Source organism: Sceloporus occidentalis, unplaced genomic scaffold (genome assembly GCF_023333645.1).
Source record: "Sceloporus occidentalis isolate IW3139 unplaced genomic scaffold, rSceOcc1.0.p SCAF_6, whole genome shotgun sequence".
Lineage (NCBI taxonomy): Eukaryota > Metazoa > Chordata > Lepidosauria > Squamata > Phrynosomatidae > Sceloporus > Sceloporus occidentalis.
The window spans coordinates 1,344,269-1,367,868 of record NW_028316986.1 but is presented as its reverse complement, the minus strand read 5'-3'; the positions used below and the strand labels follow the sequence as shown (position 1 = coordinate 1,367,868).

The window sequence follows — 23,600 nt, the reverse complement described above, 5'->3', positions numbered from 1 at the left end:
GCTCAAAGCTATGGAATCCAGGGATCTGTTGTAGCACTAAAGTTCTCTGGCAGAGAAGGCTACATGTCTCATAAAACTACAAATCCCAGGATTCCATTGCATTGAGCCATGGCAGTTAAAGCATTGTCAGACTGGATTAATTCTGCAGTGTAAATGCAGCCCAGAAAGGGAAGGGAACTAGAGCTGTCAGAACGAAAACTGCAGAAGCCATGTGGCTTGCATGGTTGTGTAGAAGAGGGCATTTCACATACGTTGCTCACAGCTAGCTACCAAGGAACACTTGCTGAAATTCCTTCTACACAACCAGGCAGGGAATGGAGGTGTCTCCGGTTTTTGTTCTGGCAGCCATCGCACGAGTGTGGGCATGTGTTTTGGGGATTTTGTACTGCACCCGGAGTGGAACTTGTATGGCTCTCCAGTGTATGCTGGACTGCAGCTCCCAGCATTCCTTTGTAGTTAGTTAGGCTGGCTAGTCAGGTGGATGGATCTTACAGCCTGACCAACATCTGGAGAAAAGCATGATTCCCATGACTGGACTATACATAGATGATTTCCTTTGTGTGTTTGTGTTGTACTGTTTTGATTTGGGTTTTCTTTTTAATTCAGCCTAAGTTTCCTGTAGGAGAACTCAAGGCAGAGAACAGTAAGAACTGACAACTCTTTTTAAACAGTCTGGGAAAACTCGAATCAATAAACAGTAGCAGCAATAAAAGATGGAACACAGAAAAGAAGCCGCCTCTCTTGCGCACGCGTGTGTATGTGTGTATGTTTTTGTATGTGTGCAATGTCTGTCTGTCTTGGGTGAGAATCATGAAGCTCTCCAGATGCTGTTGAACTGTGGTTCTCATCATTCCTCGCCCCAGGCCATGCTGGCTAGGGTTTGCTGGGAGTTGCAGTCCAAGAGGGCCACATTAGACATCTGAACAAGACGCCTCTCCCTGGATATCAGTATCTAAATGAAATGTTTATAACTTGTCAACTGAGCCAAGCACTTTATGCGCTCTTTGAATTGCCACCAAGTGTGTGGTGGTTTGAGCTGCAAGGAAGCTGTGTGTGTGCGCGCGCTCACTAGCACACATGCATGTGGTTGGGGTCTCATTTCCTTAGGAATGAGTGTGAGCATTCCTTGGATCAAGTTCTAGTGCTGACTTGGACTGAGAGATGGGGGTAGATGCACAAATGCAGAAGAAAAGATGGTAGAACCCTTTTCCTTAACCATGTTTTCCCTATTACAAAGTTAGTTGGAAGAGACTTCAAGGGCCATCCAATACAACCCTCTGCTGCCATGAAGGAAGGTAAAATCAAAGCAGTCCCTGTGGCAGATGGCCATCTTGGCTGTTTAAAATCCTCCTCCAAAGGAGGAGACCCCCCATCTTCCGCTGTTGGACAGCTCTTACTGTCAGGAAGTTCCTCCAAATGCTGAGCTGGGAATCTCTTTTCCTGTAGCCTGAATCCATTGCTCCATTGGGTCCTAGTCTCTGGAGCAGCAGAAAACAAGCTTGCTCCCTCCTCAACATGACATCCTTTCAAATATATAAACATGACTGTCATGTCACCCGTGGTAGAATTCAAAGATATAGCCGTGTTGAGTCTGTAGAATCAGTATGCAGAGAGACCTTGTAGCACCTTTGAGACTAGGTGAAAGAAAGACGTCGGCAGCATGAACTTCCGTAGAATGAAATCTATGAAAGCGCATGCTGCCACATCTTCCTTTCACTTAGTCTCAAAGGTGCTACAAGATCTCTCTGTCATGTCACTCTTTAACTTTCTCTTCTTTGGGTTAAAATATAGCTTGAAATATAAGATTAAAATTAAACTGTCTGTAGAATTAAAACTGTATAAAACATCAGTTTAAAAGCATAGATTAAAAGTAGCACCGTGCTAAAACAGAAAAGCTGTTACGTAAAACAGTCAGTTCCCAGATGCTTGCTGGAACAGGAATTTCTTCACCTGATAGCAAAAGCATGGCAAGGAGAGCAGGGAGCAGCCACCAAAAAGGCCCCGTCTCCTCTGTTCCCAAATCTCCCTCTCCAGGTTGTGGGATTGAGAGAAGCCCCTCACTCGAAGTTACTAGAGGCTGGGCAGACTCACAGAGGGGCAGATGGTCCTTCAGAGAGCCTGGACCCAACATTTATTGACTTGATTTGATTTATATCCTATCTTTCTCCCTATGCAGGATCAAAGGCAGCCCAGAACAGTTAACATACAAGGTATGGTTGAATCATTATTTTACACACACACACAGAACTAAAAAACCACCTTGAAACACTATTTAAGAGAAAGGTTGGATAATAGTAATAATAGTAATAATAGTAATAGTACACGACCTCATCACAAACTCTTTCTTTGACCTCTTAACTCAAGCTCTGTAGGTCTTTTCAGGTCATAGCTGGAGCTGTTATAACAGATCAGTTTGTATGCTCCTGTTAACAGTCCAAGGATCAACATTCAAACAGAAAAGAATTAAAAAGCAGAGGATTAAAATAATATAATAGCACAGATCATAACAAAGATAAAAAAGCCACCGTGAATCCCTTTATTGGAGAAAAGTGGGATATTAGTAATAATAATAATAATAATAATAATAATACACAATCCACCACAAACCTTTTCTGCAGCCTCTTAACTCAAGCTCTGTAGGGCTTTTCAGGTTGTAGCTGGAGCTGTGATAACAACCCATTTGTATGCTCCTGTAAACAGTTCAAGGATCAACATTCAAATAGAATTAAACTATGAACAACACTAAAAGAGTAGCCATTGGCAGGAGCAGAGGAAGCCTGAAGGTTTGCTGCTGGGTATTTTAGGAATTTGAATCTGTTTCTCTGCCCGTGGCCTACTTAGCAAGCGCCATGTGCCAAAAAGCCTCTTGCCCTTTCCACAATTTTTGGCGGGTGCATTCTGCCAGAATGCCATTTCACATGCGCCTTTTCTGCCTGCCGAGTCGCAGTGGCACAGCTGTGTGAAGCTCCCAAATCTTGGCCTTGCTGCTGCTGCTGCTGCTGCTGCTGGTGCTGTTTTCTCCTGACTTGGGAATCTGTTGGTGTCTGGACCTGTGCGTCGGCCAGGATGTAAAAGGAGAAACCGAGGCTGGCCTGAGACGTTATGGCCACCCTGAATGGCTGCCCCACGTGAACCGAGAGGCGATCCTGTTCCTCAGGGTTTGTGGAAATTGACAGTAGGTTTGTGAAAGACCAGAAGGGGCTGTGCTCCTTCACACTCTGCATAGGTCTTGCAAGAGCCGCAGCCCCCAAATGCTGCAATAGTCACTCACTTTGGTGGTTTTAAAAGGAGATTAGAACTGGAGGAGGAAGAGGAGGCTTATGTAATAGCTAAGTGAAAGCTTAGAGCCAGCAACAGTAGTGATTTGAGCATTGGAGTACGACTCTGGAGACCAGAGTTCAAATCCCAGCTTGGTTTATGGAAACCCACTGGGTGGCTCTGGGCAAGTCACAGTCTTTCAGGTTCAGAGGATGGCAGAGGCAAACCCTCTCTGAACAAATATTGCCAAGAAAACCCTTAGGGTTGCCAAAGGTCAGCAATGACTTGAAAGCGCACAGCAACAGTAAGTGGTTGTTTTCGCATCAGGATCTTCTTGGGGTTGAGCAGATCCTGCATTTTTTGCTTTGTTAAAAAGAGCATCCAAAGCAAGAGAGCCATTGTGGGGAAGGGGTTTGAGTGTTGGACTAAGACTGGGTTTGAGCCCCTGCTAAGACATGGAAACCCCCTGGTTGATCATGGATGGGTCACATTCTCTCAGCCTCAGAGGAAGGCATTGATAGCAGAGTAAGAAATCTCTCCCCTTTGGAGAGGCAGTGTAGTCTGAGTGCTGGACCAGGACTCTGGGAGACCAAGGTTCGAATCCGGATCTGGCCTTGGGCACCTCTGGGTGGCCTTAGGCAAGTGCCACTCTCTCAGCCTCAGAGTAAGACCATGGAAAACCTCTGTGTAGGAAATCTGCCCAAGTAGTTGGGGGGGAGGGGTCAGCTTGAAGGCACATCACAACAACAGCCCTGAAGCCCCTGGCTCTCGGATTAATGCACACCTGAATGGTGCTGACTCTGGGCTCTTTTAACCAAGGAGGCTGAGTTCCAGCAAAGCACAACTCTCAGCTGTCAGTTAGAAATGCCAAAAGCCTTTGCCTCCCAAGGGAAAATGCATGCAGAGAATAAATAAAAAAGGCCAGTCAGTCTTAAAGGTGTTCCCTGCAATGGAGTGTGAATGTTTCAGTGGCAAGGCTGGAAATGCCTTTCTCTCAGTCTGAGAGGTGCTAAAGGCTTCATTTGTTTCTTAATGGCAAACATGGGATCCTCATTGTCACCTCATTCCCTGGCTTCTAAGCAAGTGGTCAGGGGCCATCCCTCTGGCTCTGGAAATGTGAACAAGCTTGTAAAATGTGGACTAGACAAGGCAACTGTTACATGGATTTGTCATTGGTTGACCGGCCGAACCCAAAGGACGGTCAGCCATGGCTCCTTTTCATCCTGGAGAGAAGTGACCAGTGGGGTGACCAGTGGGGTGTCCAGTGGGGTTCTGTCCTGGGCCCAGTGTTTATCAATGACTTGGATGACAGAATTGGGAGCATACTTATCAAATTTGCAGATGACACCAAATTAGGAGGAATAGCTAATACCCCAGAGGACAGGATCAAGATTCAAAATGACCTGAATAGACTAGAAAGCTGGGCCAAAGCTAACAAAATGAAATTCAACACAGAGAAATGTAAGGTGCTGCACTTGGGGCAGAAAAATGAAATGCACAGATATAGGATTATGGGGGACATCCGGCTGAATGAAACTACATGTGAAAGGGATCTGGGAGTCCAAGTAGACCACAAGTTGAACATGAGTCAACAGTGTGATGTGGCAGCTAAAAAGGCCAATGCATCAATAAAAGTATAGTGTTTAGATCAAGAGAAGTATTCTGTGTTCTGCTTTGGTCAGACCCCACCTGGAATATTGTGTCCAGTTCTGGGCACCACAATTCAAAAAGGATGTGGAGAAACTAGAGCCATGTGTCCAAAGGAGGGCAAGTAAAATGGTGAAAGGTCTAGAAACCTTGCCCTCTGAGGAACGACTCAAGGAGCTGGGGATGTTTAGCCTGGAGAAGAGAAGGTTAAGAGGTGATATGATAGCCCTGTTTAAATATTTGAAGGGATGCCATATTGAGGAGGGAGCAAGCTTGTTTTCTGCTGCTCCAGAGAACAGGACCCAGAACAATAGGATGCAAGCTCCAAGAAAAGAGATTCCACCTCAGCATTAGGAGGAACTTCCTGAGAGTAAGGGCTGTTGGACAATGGAGCACAATCCTTCCTCGGAGGTTAGTGGAGTCTCCTTCCTTGGAGGTCTTCAAACGGAGGCTGGATGGCCATCTTTCGGGGATGCTTTGATTTGGATTTCCTGCATGGCAGAAGGGGGTTGGAGTGGATGGCCCTTGGGGTCTCTTCCATCTCTATGATTCTATGATTATTATTCTATGAAATCCCCTGGAAGTGTAGTCCTTACTCCCAGGCTGTGTCCTCCCCTGACTGGACTGCTTACATCTATTGTGTTTATTTATTTCAAGGATTTATATCCCGCCTTTCTCCCAAAATGGGATTCATCTAGCCTTGCTTATGAACAGAATTATGCAAACAGGCAATAAGGGATGCAGAAAAAGGTCTTAAGGAATGTATGACAAGGTGCATTTTCTCCCTGTATCATGTTCCCATGTATGGAGATTCTGCTTTTAAACAAGGCAGATGGGGAGTCTCCATTTTGTTTTAAACAGGAATCAGATGTTTTGCTGCAGAGGTGGGACATGATCCCTGGTGCATTTGGGGGTGCCAGTGTGCCCCCAACCGCAGTTAGTGCCCAGTCCTCATACAGAAGGCCTTGCAAGAAATCCTGTCTCACTAGCCTTTTAAGAGTTCTTTGGGAGTGTCTGTGAACCTGAGGATGCGACGGATCTTGTAGGTGCTGTTGACATGGACTTTGGTGATGTACCCTGAAGGAAAGCCCAGAATGGCTCTCCTCCTCGTTCTGCTGCCGTGATCAGATGGAGACCCTTTTCTTCCAGCAGGCTTTGGGGAATTTAGAAGAAAAGGGCTTTCCTTAGTGCATAGTGCTGCTTTTATCCTTAGCTTATAGGAGCTTTAATTCTATGCACAGTTTAAACAAAGTCTATGTTGTTATCTACATATGTTTTTGCTTAACATTTCTTTTTATCTTGCAAACTGCCTTGGGGAAAAGAAAGGATATGAATAAAAAAATTACAGTACCATACACTGCTATACATTTGTTGTCCTTACATGCATTCAAGTTGATTCTGATTTATGGCGTCCCTCTCCTAGGCATTTTTTTATCCTTCAGAAGAGGTTTGCCATGGCTTTTGTGAGGCTGATGGCGAAACAGAGATTCCAGCTTTGGTTTCAAAACGTTCTAGTCCAAGGCTCAGACCACTATACTAGGCTGGCTAGATTAGATAGATAAATACATTGATTGTTAGTTTTCTGTGGGTTTTTCGGGCTATGTGGCCATCTTCTAGAACATGGCCGCATAGCCCAAAAAACCCACAAAAATCTATGGATGCCGGCCATGAAAGCCTTCGGCTTCACATTTATTGTTGTTAGGGACCTACAAGTCAACTCTAATTTGGACCTCGTTCTTCTGCACTCCTAGTCTAGCACTGAAACCACTACATCCTAGACATAGTGGGATGTTTGCCACCCTTGTCCTCCTCTGAGGCTGAGAGAGTGCGACTTCCCAAGGTCACCCAGTGGGTTTCCATGGCTGAATGGGGAGTCGAACCCGGGTCCTAGTCCAGGGCTCAAACCACTAGCCAACATTGGCTATCAATAATGGACTGAATGCAAAGAGATGTTGTACAGATTTAGTCTCTCTTGTCCAAAATGCTCAGGACCAGGAGTATTTTGGATTTTGGATATTTGATGATGTGTGGATTTTGGAATATTTGCATATACATAATGAGATATCTTGCAGATGGGATCCAAGTCTAAGCAGGAAATTTATTTATGTTTCATACACACCTTACACAGCCTGAATATAATTTTATACACAATAATTTTAATAATTTTGTGCATGAAACCAAGTTTGTGTATATGAGACCATCAGAAAGCTAAGATGTCACTCTCTCAGCCACCCATGTGGATAATTTGGGATTTGGAGTATTTTAGATGTCAGAATCCTGGATGAGGAAGACTCGGCCTGCAGCACTTGCAAGACAGTAGCATTCGCTTTTGCAGAATGAGGGACTAAATAGCGTTCTGGTCTGGAAACCATGCCTTACGAGGAATGACTGAGGGAGCTGGGGATGTTTATCCTGGAGAAAAGAAGGTTAAGAGGTGACATGATAGCCCTGATTAAATATTTGAAGGGATGTCATATTGAGGAGGGAGCAAGCTTGTTTTCTGCTGCTCCAGAGAACAGGACCCGGAACAATGGATGCAAGCTACAGGAAAAGAGATTCCACCTCAACATTAGGAGGAACTTTCTGATAGTAAGAGCTGTTCAACATCCTCGGAGCATGGTGGAGTCTTCTTCTTTGGAGGTCTTTAAACAGAGGCTGAATGGTCATCTGTCAGGGATACTATGATTGAGAAGGGGTTGGACTTGATCAGGGCCCTTGGTGTCTTTTCCAACTCTAGGATTCTAAGATTCAAGATTTGCTTGCACCGAAAAGTGTAATATTTTTGGAGGAACAGTGGAACACACTCCTTCCTCGGAGTGTAATGGAATCTCCTTCCTTGGAGGTCTTCAAGCAGAGGCTGGATGGCCATCTCTCGGAGATGCTTTGATTTGGATTTCCTGCATGGCAGATTGGGGTTGGACTGGATGGCCCTTGTGGTCTCTTCCAACTCTACGATTCTATGATTCTATGATACCTTTGGAGGAGTGGTGTCCTGCTGCCCCTTTCCTCACCAGATTGCGGCTGTGGCATCTACATGCCGATCTGATCCAGCGTTTTTCCAGCCCTAAAAAGAGCTGCAAAATGCCGCTCCTTTAGGAGCTGGGAAAAGGGCGCCTTTGCTGCTGTGGCAGCACTTTCCAGCGCTCCTTTTGGCATGCGTCATCTGTGTGTCCCAGTGTATGTAATGCCATCCACAGTGTGGTTGAGTGAGTGGCATGACAGTAGCTTAGGGGTGGAGTCGAGGTGTACGTTGTGCGGCTGCCATGCCCCCACTCTGCCCTGAGGCCGGTGTTAAAATGCCTGTCTGTTCAGCATCTAAGTCTGCTTCCTCAGCTGCGCTTTCTGTCTTGGGGTGGGAATAATGGGTTTTAGTATTGTCCCAGCGTGGCATTGTGGTGTAAGTGTTGGACTAGCACTCTGGAGACCAGGTTTCAAATCCCAGATCGGCCATGAAACCAGTGGGAGACCTTGGGCATGTCACACTTTTTCAGCCTCAGGGGCAGGCAATGGCAAACCACCTCTGAACAAATCTTGTCAAGAAAACCCCATGATAGGTTTGCCTTAGGGTTGCCATGAGTCAGAAATTACTTGAAGGCACACAACAACAACAACAGCAACAACATTCTTGGGGAATCCATTTTTTCTCCAGCTGCTGCAGAGATGGTCAGCAAAACATTTTGGGGCTTCAACCCTTCATGCTCTGGCTCCACTACTCCACCAGTCAAGTGGCACCCTTTTTGAGGATGGGGGCTTGGACCTTGGGTGTTCGGACATTTATAGAATCACAGAGTTGTAAGATACCACAAGGGCCATGCAGTCCAACCCCATTCTGCCATGCAGGAACTCACAATCAAAGCACCCCTGGTAGATGGTCATCCAGCCTCTGTGTAATAACCTCCAAAGAAATAGATGCCACCATCCTCCGAGGGATTTTGCTCCACTGTCGAACAGTTCTTACTGTCCTCCTAATGTTGAGCTGAAATCTCTTTTCCACTAGCTTGCATCCATGGTTCTGTGTCTTATTCTTTAGACTAGCAGAAAACAAGCTTGCTGCATCCTCAGTATGACATCCCTCAGATATTTAAACAGAGCTATCATATCACCTCTTAACCATCTCTTCTTCAGGCTAAACATACCCAGCTGCTTAAATCTCTCCTCATAGGGCTTTATGGTTTCCAGACCCTTCACCATTTTGGTTGCCCTCCATATTGGTTGCCTCCAAATCCTGAGGAGGACCCCTTTGCTTGAGGAAGGTTGCCTTGCATCTGGACCCTTTGCTGCACTTGCGAAGCAGAACTCCCCGGAGATGCTGCTTCCTTTTGCGAAGCTGTGAGCCACCATGGGCTAGTTAAGATTCTTGCATGCCTGCCAGTCTTGTGCCTAGAGAAGCAGACGGGCGGATTGCGGGGTGTGTGTGTGTGTGATTGGCAGGCCATGATTGGCATGCCCAAGGCAGCACTGCTTTCCTTCTGCGTGGGCAAGAGTCGTGCAGAAGGAAAGGGTTCCTTTTCCCTCCTGCTCTGCCAGGCAGTCCTTCCTTCCTTCCTTCCTTCCTTCCTTCCTTACTCTGGCTTGCCTTGAAAGTGGGGTGCTGGTGGTGAGTGAAGGGCAAGGCTGGGGGCTGGCCTGGGGGGCTGAGTGGAGGCTGGGTAAGACATCTGGGGCAGAGGAATGCTGCCTGACTTGCAGGGAGCCACAATTATTATTATTATTATTATTATTATTATTATTATTATTATTCCATTTATTTATATCTTGCGTTCCAGGAGAGCTGAGAGGGGGGAGCTGGCAAGGAAGGTGCTGCAGAGCGGGACGGTTGGCACCAAGACAGAGCCCCTAAACCAGATTGCATTGGGGAAGGGGTCATCCTCTGTCCCGCGTTGCTTTTCCCCTGGCTGTAGGGTGGGGGACACAGTCCCAGCTCGGCTATTTTTATTTCCTTTTGCTGGAAGGGAATCAAAACACAACTATTTCCGTCCTGGGATGGGAAGCAGAGGGGTGGCGATGGTGGTCTTGGCTGGTTTTGTCTGTTTTGGAAAGATGTTGCAGCAGCCGGAAGAGGCAGCGGAGCCCGGAAATGTCTGCTTTTTTTTTTTGCCTTTTGGGCCCCTTCTCTGAAAAAAAGGGCGGAAAAGGGGCTGGTAAGATGCACATTTTCTAGAAATGGTAAGGAAAGGGCTTCCTGATGGTAAGGATTGTTTGACAGTAGATTGGGCTGCCTGGGTGGGTGGTGGGCTCTCCCTCTTTGGAGGACTTTAAAACACAGCTTTGGTGGGCATCGCTCAGGAGTGTGTGTGTTGTATATTCCTAAATGCCGGTAGGGGTTGGCCAAGGGGGCCCTTGAGGTCTCTACAGGTTCTGGGTTTCTATGATTCTGTCAAGAGGCAAGGACACAAAGGAATAGATTCAAATTGCAAGAAAAGAGATTCTGCCCAAACATTGTGAAGAATCTCTTGACTGCAAGAACTGTTGGATGGTGGCAAATGGACTGCCTCAGAGGGTGGCGGAGTCTCCTCCTTGGGAGGATTTGGAAAAGAAACTGGATGGGCATTTTTGTGAGGACTTGCTCGGTGTATCTGTTGGGCCATTGAGACAGGGCTGCTGGAGGGTATGCCAGTGCCACCCAAAGCGGTGCTCTATGCACCGGTGCTGGTCTGAGCTGGTGGCTGCCAGTCCCTGGTGGATTTCTAAGGAAGAAAGAGTGAGATGCTTTGATTGAGAGTTCCTGCATGGCAGGGGTTTGGACTGGATGGCCCTTGTGGTCTCTTCCAACGCTACGATTCTATGATTCTAGTTGTCAGTGGACACAAATATGAAACCGGTCCCCCAGCACCAGAGAGCCAACAAAGCCTTGGGGTACATCACCAAAGTTGTGTGAGTATAGGGAGACAAAACACTCCCTCGGAGGATGGTGGAGTCTCCTTCTTTGGAGGTTTTTCACCTGGTTGTGGCAGATGGGTCTTTTCATGTATGGGGATGATGGCACTCTTACTCCCATTTATTATATGATCTGCATGCTTTGAATGTGTGTTAAATTAGTGCAGTTTTTGAAGTGTGTGTGTGCACCTTCCTCTGTGGCTGAGAGAATGTGACTTGGCCAAAGTCACCCAGTGGGTTTCAATGGCTGAGCAGGGAATGGCAAGCCTTCTCTGAACAAATCTCGCCAAGAAACCCTGGAGATAGCTTTGCCTTAGGGACACCATAAAAGTTGGAAAAGACTCGAAGGCAAAACAACAGTAATGTGCCTTCAGGGTGTCTGGAGACATATGGAGACCCCATGAATGTCAGAGGGTTTTCTTAGGCAAGGGATCCTCAGAAGTGGCATTCCCAGTTGTTGTTATTGTTGTTGTTGTTGTGTGCTTCCAAATCCTGGACAAAACTCTCTCTCTCAGCTTTAGAGGGAAGAGATAACAAACCTCCTCTGGAGAAATCTTGCCCAGAAAACCCTAGGGGAGGGTTGCCATATGGGACCAACATGGTATAGTAGTTTGAGCATTGGACTATGACTCTGGAACCCAGGGTTTGAATCCCAGCTCAGCCATGGAAACCCCCTGGGTAGCCTTGGACAAATCACACTCTCTCAGCTTCAGAGGATGACAATGGCAACCCTTCTTCCAACTCTATGATTCTATAATTCTGTGATTTATCTCCTTCCTCTTTTTTATATATATAAACATCTTTATTATTACAATCATCAACAAACATTCTCATACATTTCAAAAAATTATTTTCACACAATTTCTGAGTATGAGTAAAGAGAAAAGAGTCTTCAGTCCTTTTCGCATTTCTTTCCTTACTTACATATTTTCCCTCCTTTCCAATTTCTTTCCTGCTTTACTTTCCCTCTCTTCCTTCTTCCTTTGGCTCTCCTCCCTCTTTACTTACTCCTACCATTCCCACTTACTTAAATCATCTTTTATTCTCTATTTGATCCCCCTTCTCTGCTCTCTTCTGCTCTACTCTATTTCTATCTTAATAGAATCATACTATCTCACTCATACCAACTTCCTTCCTGCCAATTTATTTCATCTTATTGTACCAACTTGTCTTTCTTACATTTACACCATTTTCGTAGTGGATCCAACTACCCGTATTTCTATCTCCTCCCTCAAAGCCCTGCCTGTCAACTCCCAATACAACCAAAGTGCACCCTGATGTCGTAAGCACTGCAAGTTCCTTGTATGTTCTTTCCGTAGCAGTGGGGTCTTGCGCATATATCTCCTTGCATCAAGTGGGTGGGTGAGCCTGGCTGTTGCCTGGGGGCTGGGAGAGAGGGAACAAGAGGGGGTGGTCTTTGGACCGGGTGGGGATGTTGGCGTAGGACTGAGACTGGCACCAGGGCCCCCCAGGCAGGCTGAGTCAAGGCTGTGGTGTGTTAATGATTACTGGCATTGGGGAGAGGCCCCTGAAGTTCTCCTACCCCACACCCCTCTGTGTGTCTGTGTCTGTGTATCTGTGCATACATGCACATTGTGAGTCTGGGCCTCACCCCTTTGCCCTTCTCTTTCCCCGTTGCAGGTGGAAGAGGAGGCACAGCTAGAAACAGGCACTCTGGTCAGCTCCTGCTTCCTTCTGTCAAAGTTCACGGATCAAGCCCTGGAACCGTTTGTAAGTTAAGTCCCGGAAGGGAAAGTCTGCAGCCTCTGCCTCCCCCTCTGCTCCACATTGCCTGCCATGCCATCCAGTGGGCCCATCGACACCACCAGTAGCTCCTCTGCAGACCGAGAGGGCACCGATGCCCGCAAGGTAAGAAGAGTGGGTAGCTGGGGTGGGGGTGGGGGCCAGCCACAGATCACAAGGGCCCTGATGGGCTTGGAAAAAATTGACGTGGCAACTGTCTCACCTGTATTGACTCCAAGCGATGACACAACCTGTCTGTCTCTGTCAGCTGTGCCGAACTTCGGCATCTTTAATCTAGCCTGGATTTTTGGACCCTAGGGCACCTGCCTGCAGCAGTATCTGAGTCCATGCACATACTAATAATTAGATCCCTGCTCTTCACTTCCTGATGGTCTCACATCTAGCTAACCAACTCGTTCTGACCCTCCTTCCAAAACCAGACAAGATCAAGGTGGTTGTAACACAGGAGGCTGCCTGATAAACAAGTCAAATCCTTGGGCCCCATGTAGGCCAGTGTTGCCAGCTCTGACCATCAGCCATGCCCCTCAGGGCTTCAGGCAAGATTGTCCTCCTAGTCTTCCCTTGAGCTTTGGTGCTGGTGGGGTCTCTCATCCAAGTATTAACTGGAGCCCACCCTGCTTAGCTTCTAAAATGGAGTGTATGCACAGAGGTCTTGTTGCACCTTTAAGACTGAGGGGAAGAAATCTGTAGCTTAAGCTTTCATCAGCTTAGGTCTACTTCATCAGATTCTCAGTTAGTCTTGAAGGTGCTACAAGATTCCTGTGCATACAGATGTCTTTGAACACAGGTTGAGTCTCCCTTATCTGGAATTCCAAAATCCAGAATATTCCAGAAACCAGACTTTTTTCTGAGTGGCTGAGATAGTGACACCTTCGCTTTCTGATGGTTCAGTGTACACAAACTTGGTTTCATGCACAACATTATTTTAAAAATGTATAAAACTACCTTCAAACTATGTGTAAAAGGTGTATATGAAACAAAAATGAATGTCGTGTTTACATTTAGATCCCATCTCTGAGATATCTGATTATGTACATATATGCAAATACAGGTATCCCAAAATACAGAAAAATACAAAATCCAGAACACTTATGGTCCCAGGCATTTTGGATAAGGAAAACTCAACCTGCATAACTGAAATGGAGTTTGTTCTGGGTCCTGTGGTGCTAACTGGCTGGCAGCAATAGGGCTCTCCAGGCCAAAGCATTTTCCTAGCCCTCTCGGGGGATCTCTGTGGTTGCCTTCTGATGGTCCAAGGTCTAACCAGGCTTAGCATCTTCAATTAGGTGAGACCAGTTGGGTTCAGGCTGCTCTGGTGGCAGATGTCAGAATGGGAAAGAAGAGAAGCAGGACTGGCCCCGTTGCAGCTGAGAGGCAGGGAACTGGGGAGCCCCCAGGAAGCGGCCTCTGGCAGGTTGAGAGCCATTGCTTCCTTGGAATCAACTTATGACCGTTAAGCAAACCTATCATAGAATTTTCTTAGCAAATTTCTTCAGAGGGGGTTTGCCATTGTCATCTTCTGAGGCTGAGTGAGTGTAACTTGCCTAAGGTCACCCAGTAGGTTTCCATGGCTGAGTGGGGATTTGAACTCTTGTCTCCAAAGTCATAGTCATAGCCCAGTGCTCAAACCATTGCACCACACTGGCTCCCTGCAGTCCCTCAGACTTGTAGAAGAATTTAAAAAAGACTGCAAAGCTGCTGAAATGACAACCAAAAGTGACATTATATTACTCCTGGCATATTTTGATGTGGCACATGCCTGAGCCTGCTCACCAGGAGGGCACAGGGGAATGCCCCACCTGGAGTAGATGGAGGTGCCAGCCCAAATGAATCTACTGATGGAATGGGAAACCACTCCAGGAGAAATGGAATCTTAAAATGAGATCCTGTTTAACACTGAGAGAGTGTAAAGGTGGTTTGGGAGGGAAGGGTGATGGCATGGATGAGCTGGCATGATGCATCCCTCGCAAATCAGTGTCCATTTGTGCTGGAAGGGGGGAAATGGCACTGGGCATTACCCAACTGCTGATCCACAGCCTGGAGAAAAGGATCATGTAAAGAGGTGCTGGAGACTTCCTCTTACTGAAAACCCCTTTGTGCAATATCTGAAAAATACTTAGGCTGACATAACCCTGATTATGTTGGCCTTAGAAGTCAGGGATGACAAAAGAGGTCCGAGTTGGAAGCAAAGAAGAGAGCGAGGTGTTTGGGTACTACCTAGCAGCCAAGCAGAAGCACAAGAAGATGTTGTAGGGCTGGGGAAATGGAGCACCTAAACAATCAGGTGGCTTGATGAAGTTAATGTCTGCATCTGCACTGGAGAAATAATGCAGTTTGATGTTGCTTTAACTGCTAAGTGTCCATCCTATGGAATCTAGGGATTTAAGTCTCCATATTGGGAGAAAGCTGAGATATAAGGGTTAGGGTTAGGGTTAAATAAAATAATACAAATAAAAAGATCCAGTGGGCCCTCCACATTCACAGGAGTTAGGGGCACAGGACCCCTGTGAAAGTTGGGGGGGGTACATACATAAAAACCCACTTTTTTCTTTACTTGGGAACACTTCTCTAGGCATTTGTAGGTCCTCCAATAAAACTCTGTGGCAAGCATGTGGCAGAAGCTGACCACAGAATTTCACTGAGGACCTACAGATGCCTAGAGAAGTGTTTCCTCCAGCAGCCTCTAGATCCTCCTTGCGACTGACTCTATGGTCAACTTCTGGCAGAGCTGCACTCGAGGACCTAGAGATTCCTAGAGAGAACGTAAGTGAATAATCAAATGCATAAAAGTCCAAAGCTACAAATATGGAGGGCCAGCTGTAGTTTGTTGTGTCACACCAGAGCTCTCTAACAGTGAAGGCTTGATACCTCACAAAATTATAAATCCCAGAATTCCATAGCATTGGGTCAAGGCAGTTAAAGGAATGCCAGACTGTATTACTTCTCTAGTGCAGGTGCAACCAAGGAATATTCACAATGTTTGGGGCTTCTTAGCCTAGTGAAAGGTGTGAGTAAGGAGCAGTAGGATAGAGGGGTGTAAAGAACTGGGGAGGAACCTCACTCCCTTTCTGGTCAGAGGTGGCATCATCAGGAGCCTTGGTGGCGCAGTGCTTAAATACCAGTGCGGCAGCCACAAGGTTGTGAGTTTGAGCGTGAGGGGTTGACTCAGCCTTCCATCCTTTCGTGGGTTGCTAAAATGAGTCCCCAGCTTGTTGGGGGCAATTGACTCACAGACTCTAAACTGCTTAGGGAGTGCTTCAGTGCACTGATAAGCAGTATAGAAACGTAAATGCTAAAAGCTTTTGCTGTCTGCAGTCCTCTCTGAAGCTGAACCATGGGAGGGTCATTACAGTCCAGAGAAAAAGGCTCCTCCGGCCGGAACATAATTAAACTTGGAGAATTTGCTGCCACAAGACATGAGCTTGGACCGTTTTAGAAGAGGATTGGGCAAAGTCCAGGAGGAGGAGTGGGCTTTCGGCTTCCTGCTCCAGGGGTCTCCTTTTTTCTGTACTGGGGTGAGAATCCCATGGCTCTCCAGATTTCGCTGGACTGCATCTCCCAGTGTTCTTCCTCACCCTTGGCAATACCACTGGCTGCAGCTGCTGGGAGATGCAGTCCAACAATTTCTGAAGGGTTGCTTGGTATTGGCACCAGTGTACTTCTTTGTATATCATTCATTGAAGGCCCAAAATGGAGGGCGTCGTTGCCCATCTCATGTCCTGCCCGTTGGCTTCCCAGCTGGGCATCCAGTTGCCCATTTGATGATGTTAAAAAAGAAATGTATAGCGCACACATTGTAATATGCTGCACGTTGGACAGTGTTCACAGTCAGCATCTATGCAGTCCATGGTATTTTTGAGAGAGAAATACTTTCAGATTACCTGACAATAGAAATTTATTTTATGAAGTCAAAGGCTTTAATAAAATTTATTTTATTTTACATTTATTTACAAATGAAATGAAATGGGTCTTCAAAACGTTGCAGCAGATGAAACTTTTAATGGGGGGGATCTTGTGTTTCTGTATTATTATTATAGAGAGATAGTTTTATTTGTCTGTGGCACAATGTCCATTACAAAACATTCTAACAAAACAATCTATCTAGTACAAGAAGTCATGTCCTGGAGACAAAATTACGGTTGCATTAGATACAGGAAAAAAAGGTTTTTAAAAAAGGTTACAGGATAAAATATCTGGATAGATTATTATTATGTTCTAAATATGTTTTTAAAATTTCTTTATATGTGTGTTTTTTAAAACTGGAACTCTGGGGTTAATTGTGTTTTAACTTTTGTATTAATTGTGGTTTTTTAGTTGTCCTGTGTTTTTTAAACGATTGCAATCGGTCTTGAATCTTGTGCTGGGAGAAAAATGAGGCCTGAATAAAATAGAATAAAAGAAATGAGATAAATAGCAAGTGAAATGGTGATGTAGGATAAAGTACCCTTCCCAAAAGCATCCTGGGGCTGCGGGGCCTTTGCTGTGTCTCTGCTTGGGTTGCGTACCAGAAGAAAAAGGTAAGATACTAAACCAGCAAACAACGAAAATAAATAAATCATTATAACTAAGTAATTAAAACGTTGTTCAAGCCTGAAAATGTGCGCGTGGTGCTTCCATTCCACACGACGACGGCCCTTGAAGGCTCCTTTCCCAAGTGATACTTTAAACGAGGGTTTTGAGTTTCCTCTGCCTTTGCGTGCATTATGCATGCCGAAGCCTTCAATTTGTTGTTCTTCCCTGGCTTTGGCTTCCTGGCAGTGCCTTGGGCAGATGTTTCTGAAGAGGAGCCCAGAATGCCAGACTTGCCCCCAGGTAGAGTTAGTCAACACAAAGTTAGCCTTTCCCCCAAGTAAAGTTGGCCCAGACTCTAGGGTTCTATGGAGACCCACATTTTGCCCACCTCTCTGCCTCAAAATGGCTGTTGAACCAGGATGGCATGGCGGTTCTGCAGCCACATTTTGAGGCACAGATGTGGGCAAAGTGTGGGTCTTCATAGAACCATAGAATCCTAGAGTTGGACTGCAGGCCTCCTCATGCCTCACTCATTGGCTGGGAGTTGCAGTCCAACAACATTTGGCTCTTACCTCGCTTTAAAGTGTTTTCAGCTTGCTCTTCAAGGTGTGTGTGTGTGTGTACACACCTGCCTTCAAGTCACTTGTCAACTTATGGTGATCCCATGAATTTCACAGGGTTTGCTTTGGCAAGGAAGACCCAGAGGTGATTTTGCCAGTTCCTTCCTTTGAAATACAACTTACAGCACCTAGTATTCCTTGATGGTCTCCTATCCAAGTACTAGCCAGGGCTGGCCCTGCTGAGCTTCCAAGATCAGGTGGGATCAGGTGCCTTGAGAGGATGTATATGTGTGTATATGTGCCTTCAGCTCCCCATGCATTTCAGGGGTTTTCTTAGGCAAGGACTCCTCCGAGGTGGTTATGCCAATTGGTTCCTCTGAAACAGAGCCTCCAGCTCTTGGTATTTGCTACTGGTCTTCCATCCCATCCGAGTGCTAACTAGGGTTGACCCTGCTCAGCTTTCAGGATCAAATGGGATCTGGTGCCCTCGGGGGTGTTTAGGTTCTTTCTTTTTACAGGTAACCAAGTACCCTCCTACATGGGAGCTCTGCAGGGACTTGATGGGGAGTGAGAATTGCGATGCCAGCCAGAGATTGTAGGACTGCAACTCCCAGCATTCCTTGTTCATGGGCTGTGCTGGCTAGAGCTGTTGGGACTTGCAGCCCAACACTATCTGGGGGAGGCATGGGATGCTCCTCTCTCTTTTAGCAATTTTTATTCACCTTAATAGAATGTGTGTTAATTTATGGTGTGCCTGCCCTTGGGCCTTGGGGAGAGATGGCTAAGAAATGATGATAATAATTATTATAATTATAAAGTAATTATTATCTAATTCTTAGGGTGAGGAATGGCTCTCACTTCTACTTTGAATTTGAACAGAGCTAGCCAAAGTGCTGGGCTTCTTGGGGCACTTGGGCTCAGCCTCTTGAGCAGCAGTTCTGTTAGAGTTCAAGCTGAAAATGAGGGCCGTTTCACATACACCACAAAATGGAAACCATCAATGGCCATCCTCCCCTGAACAAATCTTACTGCGGAAACCCCATGATGGAGTTGCCATAAGTTGGAAATGAAGGCACATACCTCCACCACCATCAACAACAGAGACCCGCAAGGGCAGTCGTGTGTGGGGACACAATGGATAGCTGTATCCTAAGAGACTATAGATGCCCACGCAGGGCAAGTGGGACTGTAGCGCAAAACATGCTTTGGACACATGGCTCCAGTTTCTCAATGTCCTTTTTAAATTGTGGTGCCCAGAACTGGACACAGTCTTCCAGGTGGGGCCTGACCAGAGCAGATTAGAGTGGCACTATTACTTCTCTTGATCTAGACACTAGACTTCTATTGATGCAGCCTAAAATTGCACTGGCGTGGTTAGCTGCCGCATCACACTGTTGACTCATGTTCAACTTGTGGTCTACTAGGACTCCTAGATCCTTTCACATTTCTAAGTCTTGTTCAGAAAGGTGTCTCCCATCCTATATCTGTGCATTTCGTTTTTCTGCCCTAAGTGCAGTACCTTACATTTCTCTGTGTTGAATCACTATCCTGATGCTCTGTAAGATGGCATCGTGCGCTGTCTGTTTTGTGTGATTTCAGTTTCTGCTTAGAGGAATCAGGAGAACCTATTGTTGTCATATGCCTTCTCGTCAGTTCTGACTTATGGTGACCATATCCCAAGGGTTTCTTGGTAAGATTTCTTCGGAAGAGGTTTCCCTTTTGCTTGCTTCTAAGGCTGAGAGTGTGTGACTCGCCCAAGGCCACCCAAGTGAGTTTTCTATGGCTGATCAGGAATTTTAATCCTGGTCTCCTGAGTCAGAGTCCAATGCTCAAACCACTGCACCATGCTGGCTCTCATTGGCATGGTTTCTTGAGGATTGCCATCTTCTGAGAGAGAGGGACTCGTCCCAGTGGGTTTCCATGGCTCAGCGGGATGGGAACCCTAGTGTAACACTCACACTGACTCTCGGGTGTTAGGGAATCATAGAAGAGAATCACAGTGTTGGAAGTCACCCTTCGGCTGCACCTGCACTGCAGAAATCATGCCGTTTGACACCTCTTTAACTGCCATGGCTCAGTGCTATGGAATTCTGGGATTTGTAGTTTTGTGGGATATTTAGCCTTCTCTGTCAGAGCATTCTGCGTAATGGCAGTTAAAGCAATGCCAGAGTGCATTGATTCTGCAATGCTGGTGAGAGCTCCATGAAAGACAGACAAGCTCTTTGAAACACATCTGTTACGGGAGTCTTTTCCTTTTCTCCCTTCTTTCAAGCCAGGGCCCGCTGCTGGAGCAGGACGGCCGGCATGGAGCTGTCTTCCAGCTTCCCTGCATTTTCAGAGTTGCTGGAATCCAGGGCGCTTGTTGCAAGATGGCTTCCCCAACACATGATCCAAAACACACTGCCAAAATAATCCAGTTTGAGACCGCTTTAACTGCCCTGACTCACTGCTAGGGAATTCTCAGAACTGTCGTTTTGTGAGACATTTAGCCTTCTCTGTCAGAGAGCTTTGTTGCCAAAACAAACTACAAATCCCAGGATTCTCTAACACTGAGCCAGGGCAGTTAAAACGGTTTCAAACTGGATTAATTCTGCAGCGTGTTTTGGACCACAAGTCACAGCCACAGTGTGTCTCCATTTGTGTGCGTACAGTTAAAATTTAAAACCAAAGAAGGAAGATGCTCTGCTCAAAACAGCACTAATCTAAAGCAGTACAAAAGCATTTAAAAAGGAAATACAAGTTGAGTCTCCCTTGTGCAAAATGCTTGGGACCAAAGCCTTTGGGATTTCAAAATACCTGTCTTTGCATATATGTACATACTGAGATGTCTTGGTGATGGGAGCCAAGCCTAAACACAACAATCATTTATGTGTCACACACATAGCCTGAAGGCAAGTGTGTGTGTGTGTTCGTATTCCAAAAACCAAAACTTCTTTTGTAATGACACTTTTGCTTTTTGATGGTTCAGTGTACACAAACTTTGTTTCAAATAATTGTAAGTAATTTTGTGCAAGAAACAAAGTACATTGAACCATCAAAAAGCAAAGGTGTCACTGTCTCAGACACTCATGAAGAGTTTTGGGTTTTGGATTATTCCAGGCTTGGGAATTTGGGATAAGAAAAACTCAACTGCCCCATTAAAACGCCACCAGCAAAGCAGTTGATAGATATTAGATTGTTGGCCACAGGCTGGTTTTATCTTGTTTGAATGATTATATAAAGCGCCTTGTAAACACGTGGCACTACATAAATAAACAACAGCAGTAATAGTAATAATAACATCCTATTCAGATGCCCTGATCTTTGCCTGCCGGTAGGAGGAAAAAAAGAGGGGATATAAGACGTCTTTGACTGCATCTGCGTTGCAGAAACAGTGCAGTTTTGACACACCTTTAACTGCCATGTCTCTGTGTTGCGGAACCCTGGGATTTGTAGTTTGTTGTGGCACCCAGGCTCTCAGACAAAAGGCTAAATAGCTCACAACTACAAATCCTAGAGTTCATAGCACTTGAACCATGGCACTTGCATTCTTTCTCTAGTTCAAATGCAACCTAAGTCCTGAGCCGCCTGGTGCTGGGAAGATCAATACTTTCTTTTGGAGCAGCAAAAGAGATTATGTTAAGCCTATGGATGACAGCTGTCAGTTGAACACAGGAGAAGGGCTCATGTGCCTTTGATGGTAGTGTAAAAGAGGGGCATCATAAATCACCAGAAAGACAAATCAGTGGGTCTGAGGTATCCCTAGAAGCCAAGATGACTCACCTGAGACTGTTGTGCTTTGGACATATCATGGGGCGGCATGGCTCTCTGGGACAGACTAGCGTTGTTGTTGTCATCTGCTTTCAAGGTGTTTCTGACTTATGACGACCCTACCTACTGGCATAGCGGTGTGGGGGTTGAAACCCGGAAATCAGGGTTCAATTCCCCACCTGGCCATGAAACCCAGTGGGTGACCCTGGGCAAGTCCCACCCGCTCAGCCTCAGAGGATGGCATTGGCATTCCCCCCTCTGAAGAAATTTGCCAGGAAAACCTCATGATAGGTTTGCCTTCGGGTCGCCATAAGTCAGAAATGACCTGAAGGCACATAACAACAAAAGGTGAACCTATCATGGGGAGTTATGTGCAAGATCTGTTCAGAGGAGGTTTGCCATTGCCTTCCCCTGAGGCTGAGAGAGTGTGATTTGCCCAAGGTTGCCCAGTGGGTTTTATGGACAGGTGGGGAATCGAACCCTGGTTTCTGGGCTTCAACCCCCAAACCACTGTGCCACACTGGCTCTGGGAAGGTAAAGTGGGAGGCAATGGGAAAGGAGGAAGGCTGCATGTCCAGATGGAAGGGCTCCATCAAGGAAGCCTCAGCTGCTGCCCTGAGTTTGCAAGACCTGAGCTGAGCTGTTGGCAACAAGGTCCCTTGGAGGTCCCTCCTTCACCAAAGTGGATGGCAATGAACAACACAAGGAGAGGGAATTTGAGCAGGTGATCTAGTTACCTGGATTGCATGACAAGCAGCTGAAATTCTCTCTTCTTCTTCTTCGATGCAACAATTAAAGGGACAGGAGCCTTCTCTCGTTTTCAAAATGGCTGTGATGTCTTCAAAACCCTTCCCAACCTGCAGAAGTCGGAAGACAAAAGTGAAAATAAAATGGCCAGTTTAAAGTGCAGGGCTTGCATCAGCCCATGAGCCTCCGGAAGGCATTTAGGGGTTCATCTTAATGCTTTATTTAAGCCTTAAATGTGGAGGTGCCTCCAAAAGGTGGGAAAACCCCAAGGGGAAAGGCAAGGGGGCCAGTGAGGTACCCAGGGAGGGATACTGGGTGAACAGCGGGAGGCTGTAATCTGGTTACGTATGCATTTGCATCTGTTTTTAGTTCTGTAGCTAGTTGGATAACATTTAACAGCTTCTAGATATGTTTACCTACATGGGTGCTTTGTCTGTGTCTGTTTTCACTTTTTGTAAGCCACTTTCAGTCTTGGTTTTGAGCATATAAATACTACTGATAATAATACCGCTATTAATCATGTAGTATTTCAGAGGGATCCGGCTGAAGGGGCTACCAGGGCGCTGCCTCCCAAGTGTTTTCTGTGCTCTCCTCTCCATCTTTTCCAGGCGTCTTTTGTGGCTGCTATTTTTCCCAGGACCTTAAGATGCAGTTGTAGTGTCTAGAGTTGGCTGGAAGGGCCCCCTTTGTGCCCTTCCTTAGTGGCTTCCTCCTGGCCCCTTTCCAGCCAGTGTCTGGCCCTACAGTGAGTGGCTTGCTGTCCCCTTCCATCCCTTTGGAACCAGAGCAGTCGCCCAGTGGAAAAGGCCCAGGAGCCCTGGTGGCGCAGTGGTTCAATGCCTGTACTGCAGCCATTCACTGAAAAGGTTGCGAGTTCAAGACCAGAAAAAGGGCCCAAGCTCGACTCAGGCTTGCATCCTTCCGAGGAGGGAGCTCAAATGAGTACCCAGACTGTTGGGGGCAAATTAGCTTACTTGCTGTTCACCGCTATGATCTTTGGAATAGCGGTATATAAATAAAGCAAATTAATTATTCAAATTTTCATGAGAGAGGCTTGTGGCCCCAGTGGACCTCTGCGGTGGCTTTTAAATACAAATTAAGCATTCACAATAGGAAAGGGAGAGGGCAACATGTTGTTCATATTTATTCCAGCATTTATATACTGTCTTTTCTCTGCAAATAGGTTGCTAACAAAAAAAACATAATCAGTAGAGTTACAATAAAACTTTCAATGCAGGAGGCAAAGAGGTGGAAGGGAAGCTATGAAAGGACTAAGATGTTTATGTACAAAACATGTGTAACAAGCATATACATCTATTTTACTCCTAAGCTAGCAGCATACCCCTAACCCTATCCACCTACTCTGTCGCCCCCCAAACCCCACAATACCCCTTTATAGATACCAAGAATTAACATAACTTAAGCATCATTAAACAAAAAAGACGCCCCAAAGCCCCAAATGCTAATGCTGAGTACTTTCTTAGT

The 23,600-nt window shown here is 46.1% G+C and overlaps 1 protein-coding gene across 3 annotated transcripts in view; it reads left to right on the top strand.

Moving 5' to 3' along the window:
* The first annotated feature begins 2,179 nt into the window (after positions 1-2,179).
* The window catches only part of LOC149310305 (DNA (cytosine-5)-methyltransferase 3A), a 153,030-nt gene continuing 131,609 nt past the window's right edge, over positions 2,180-23,600 (top strand). For all 3 annotated transcript variants that reach the window (XM_089528680.1, XM_089528681.1, XM_089528679.1), the window contains exons 1-2: positions 2,180-2,210; positions 12,424-12,651. In XM_089528680.1, the coding sequence (XP_089384806.1) occupies positions 12,580-12,651 (72 nt within the window). In that variant the 5' untranslated portion in view covers positions 2,180-2,210; positions 12,424-12,579. The remainder of the gene's footprint in view (positions 2,211-12,423; positions 12,652-23,600) is intronic.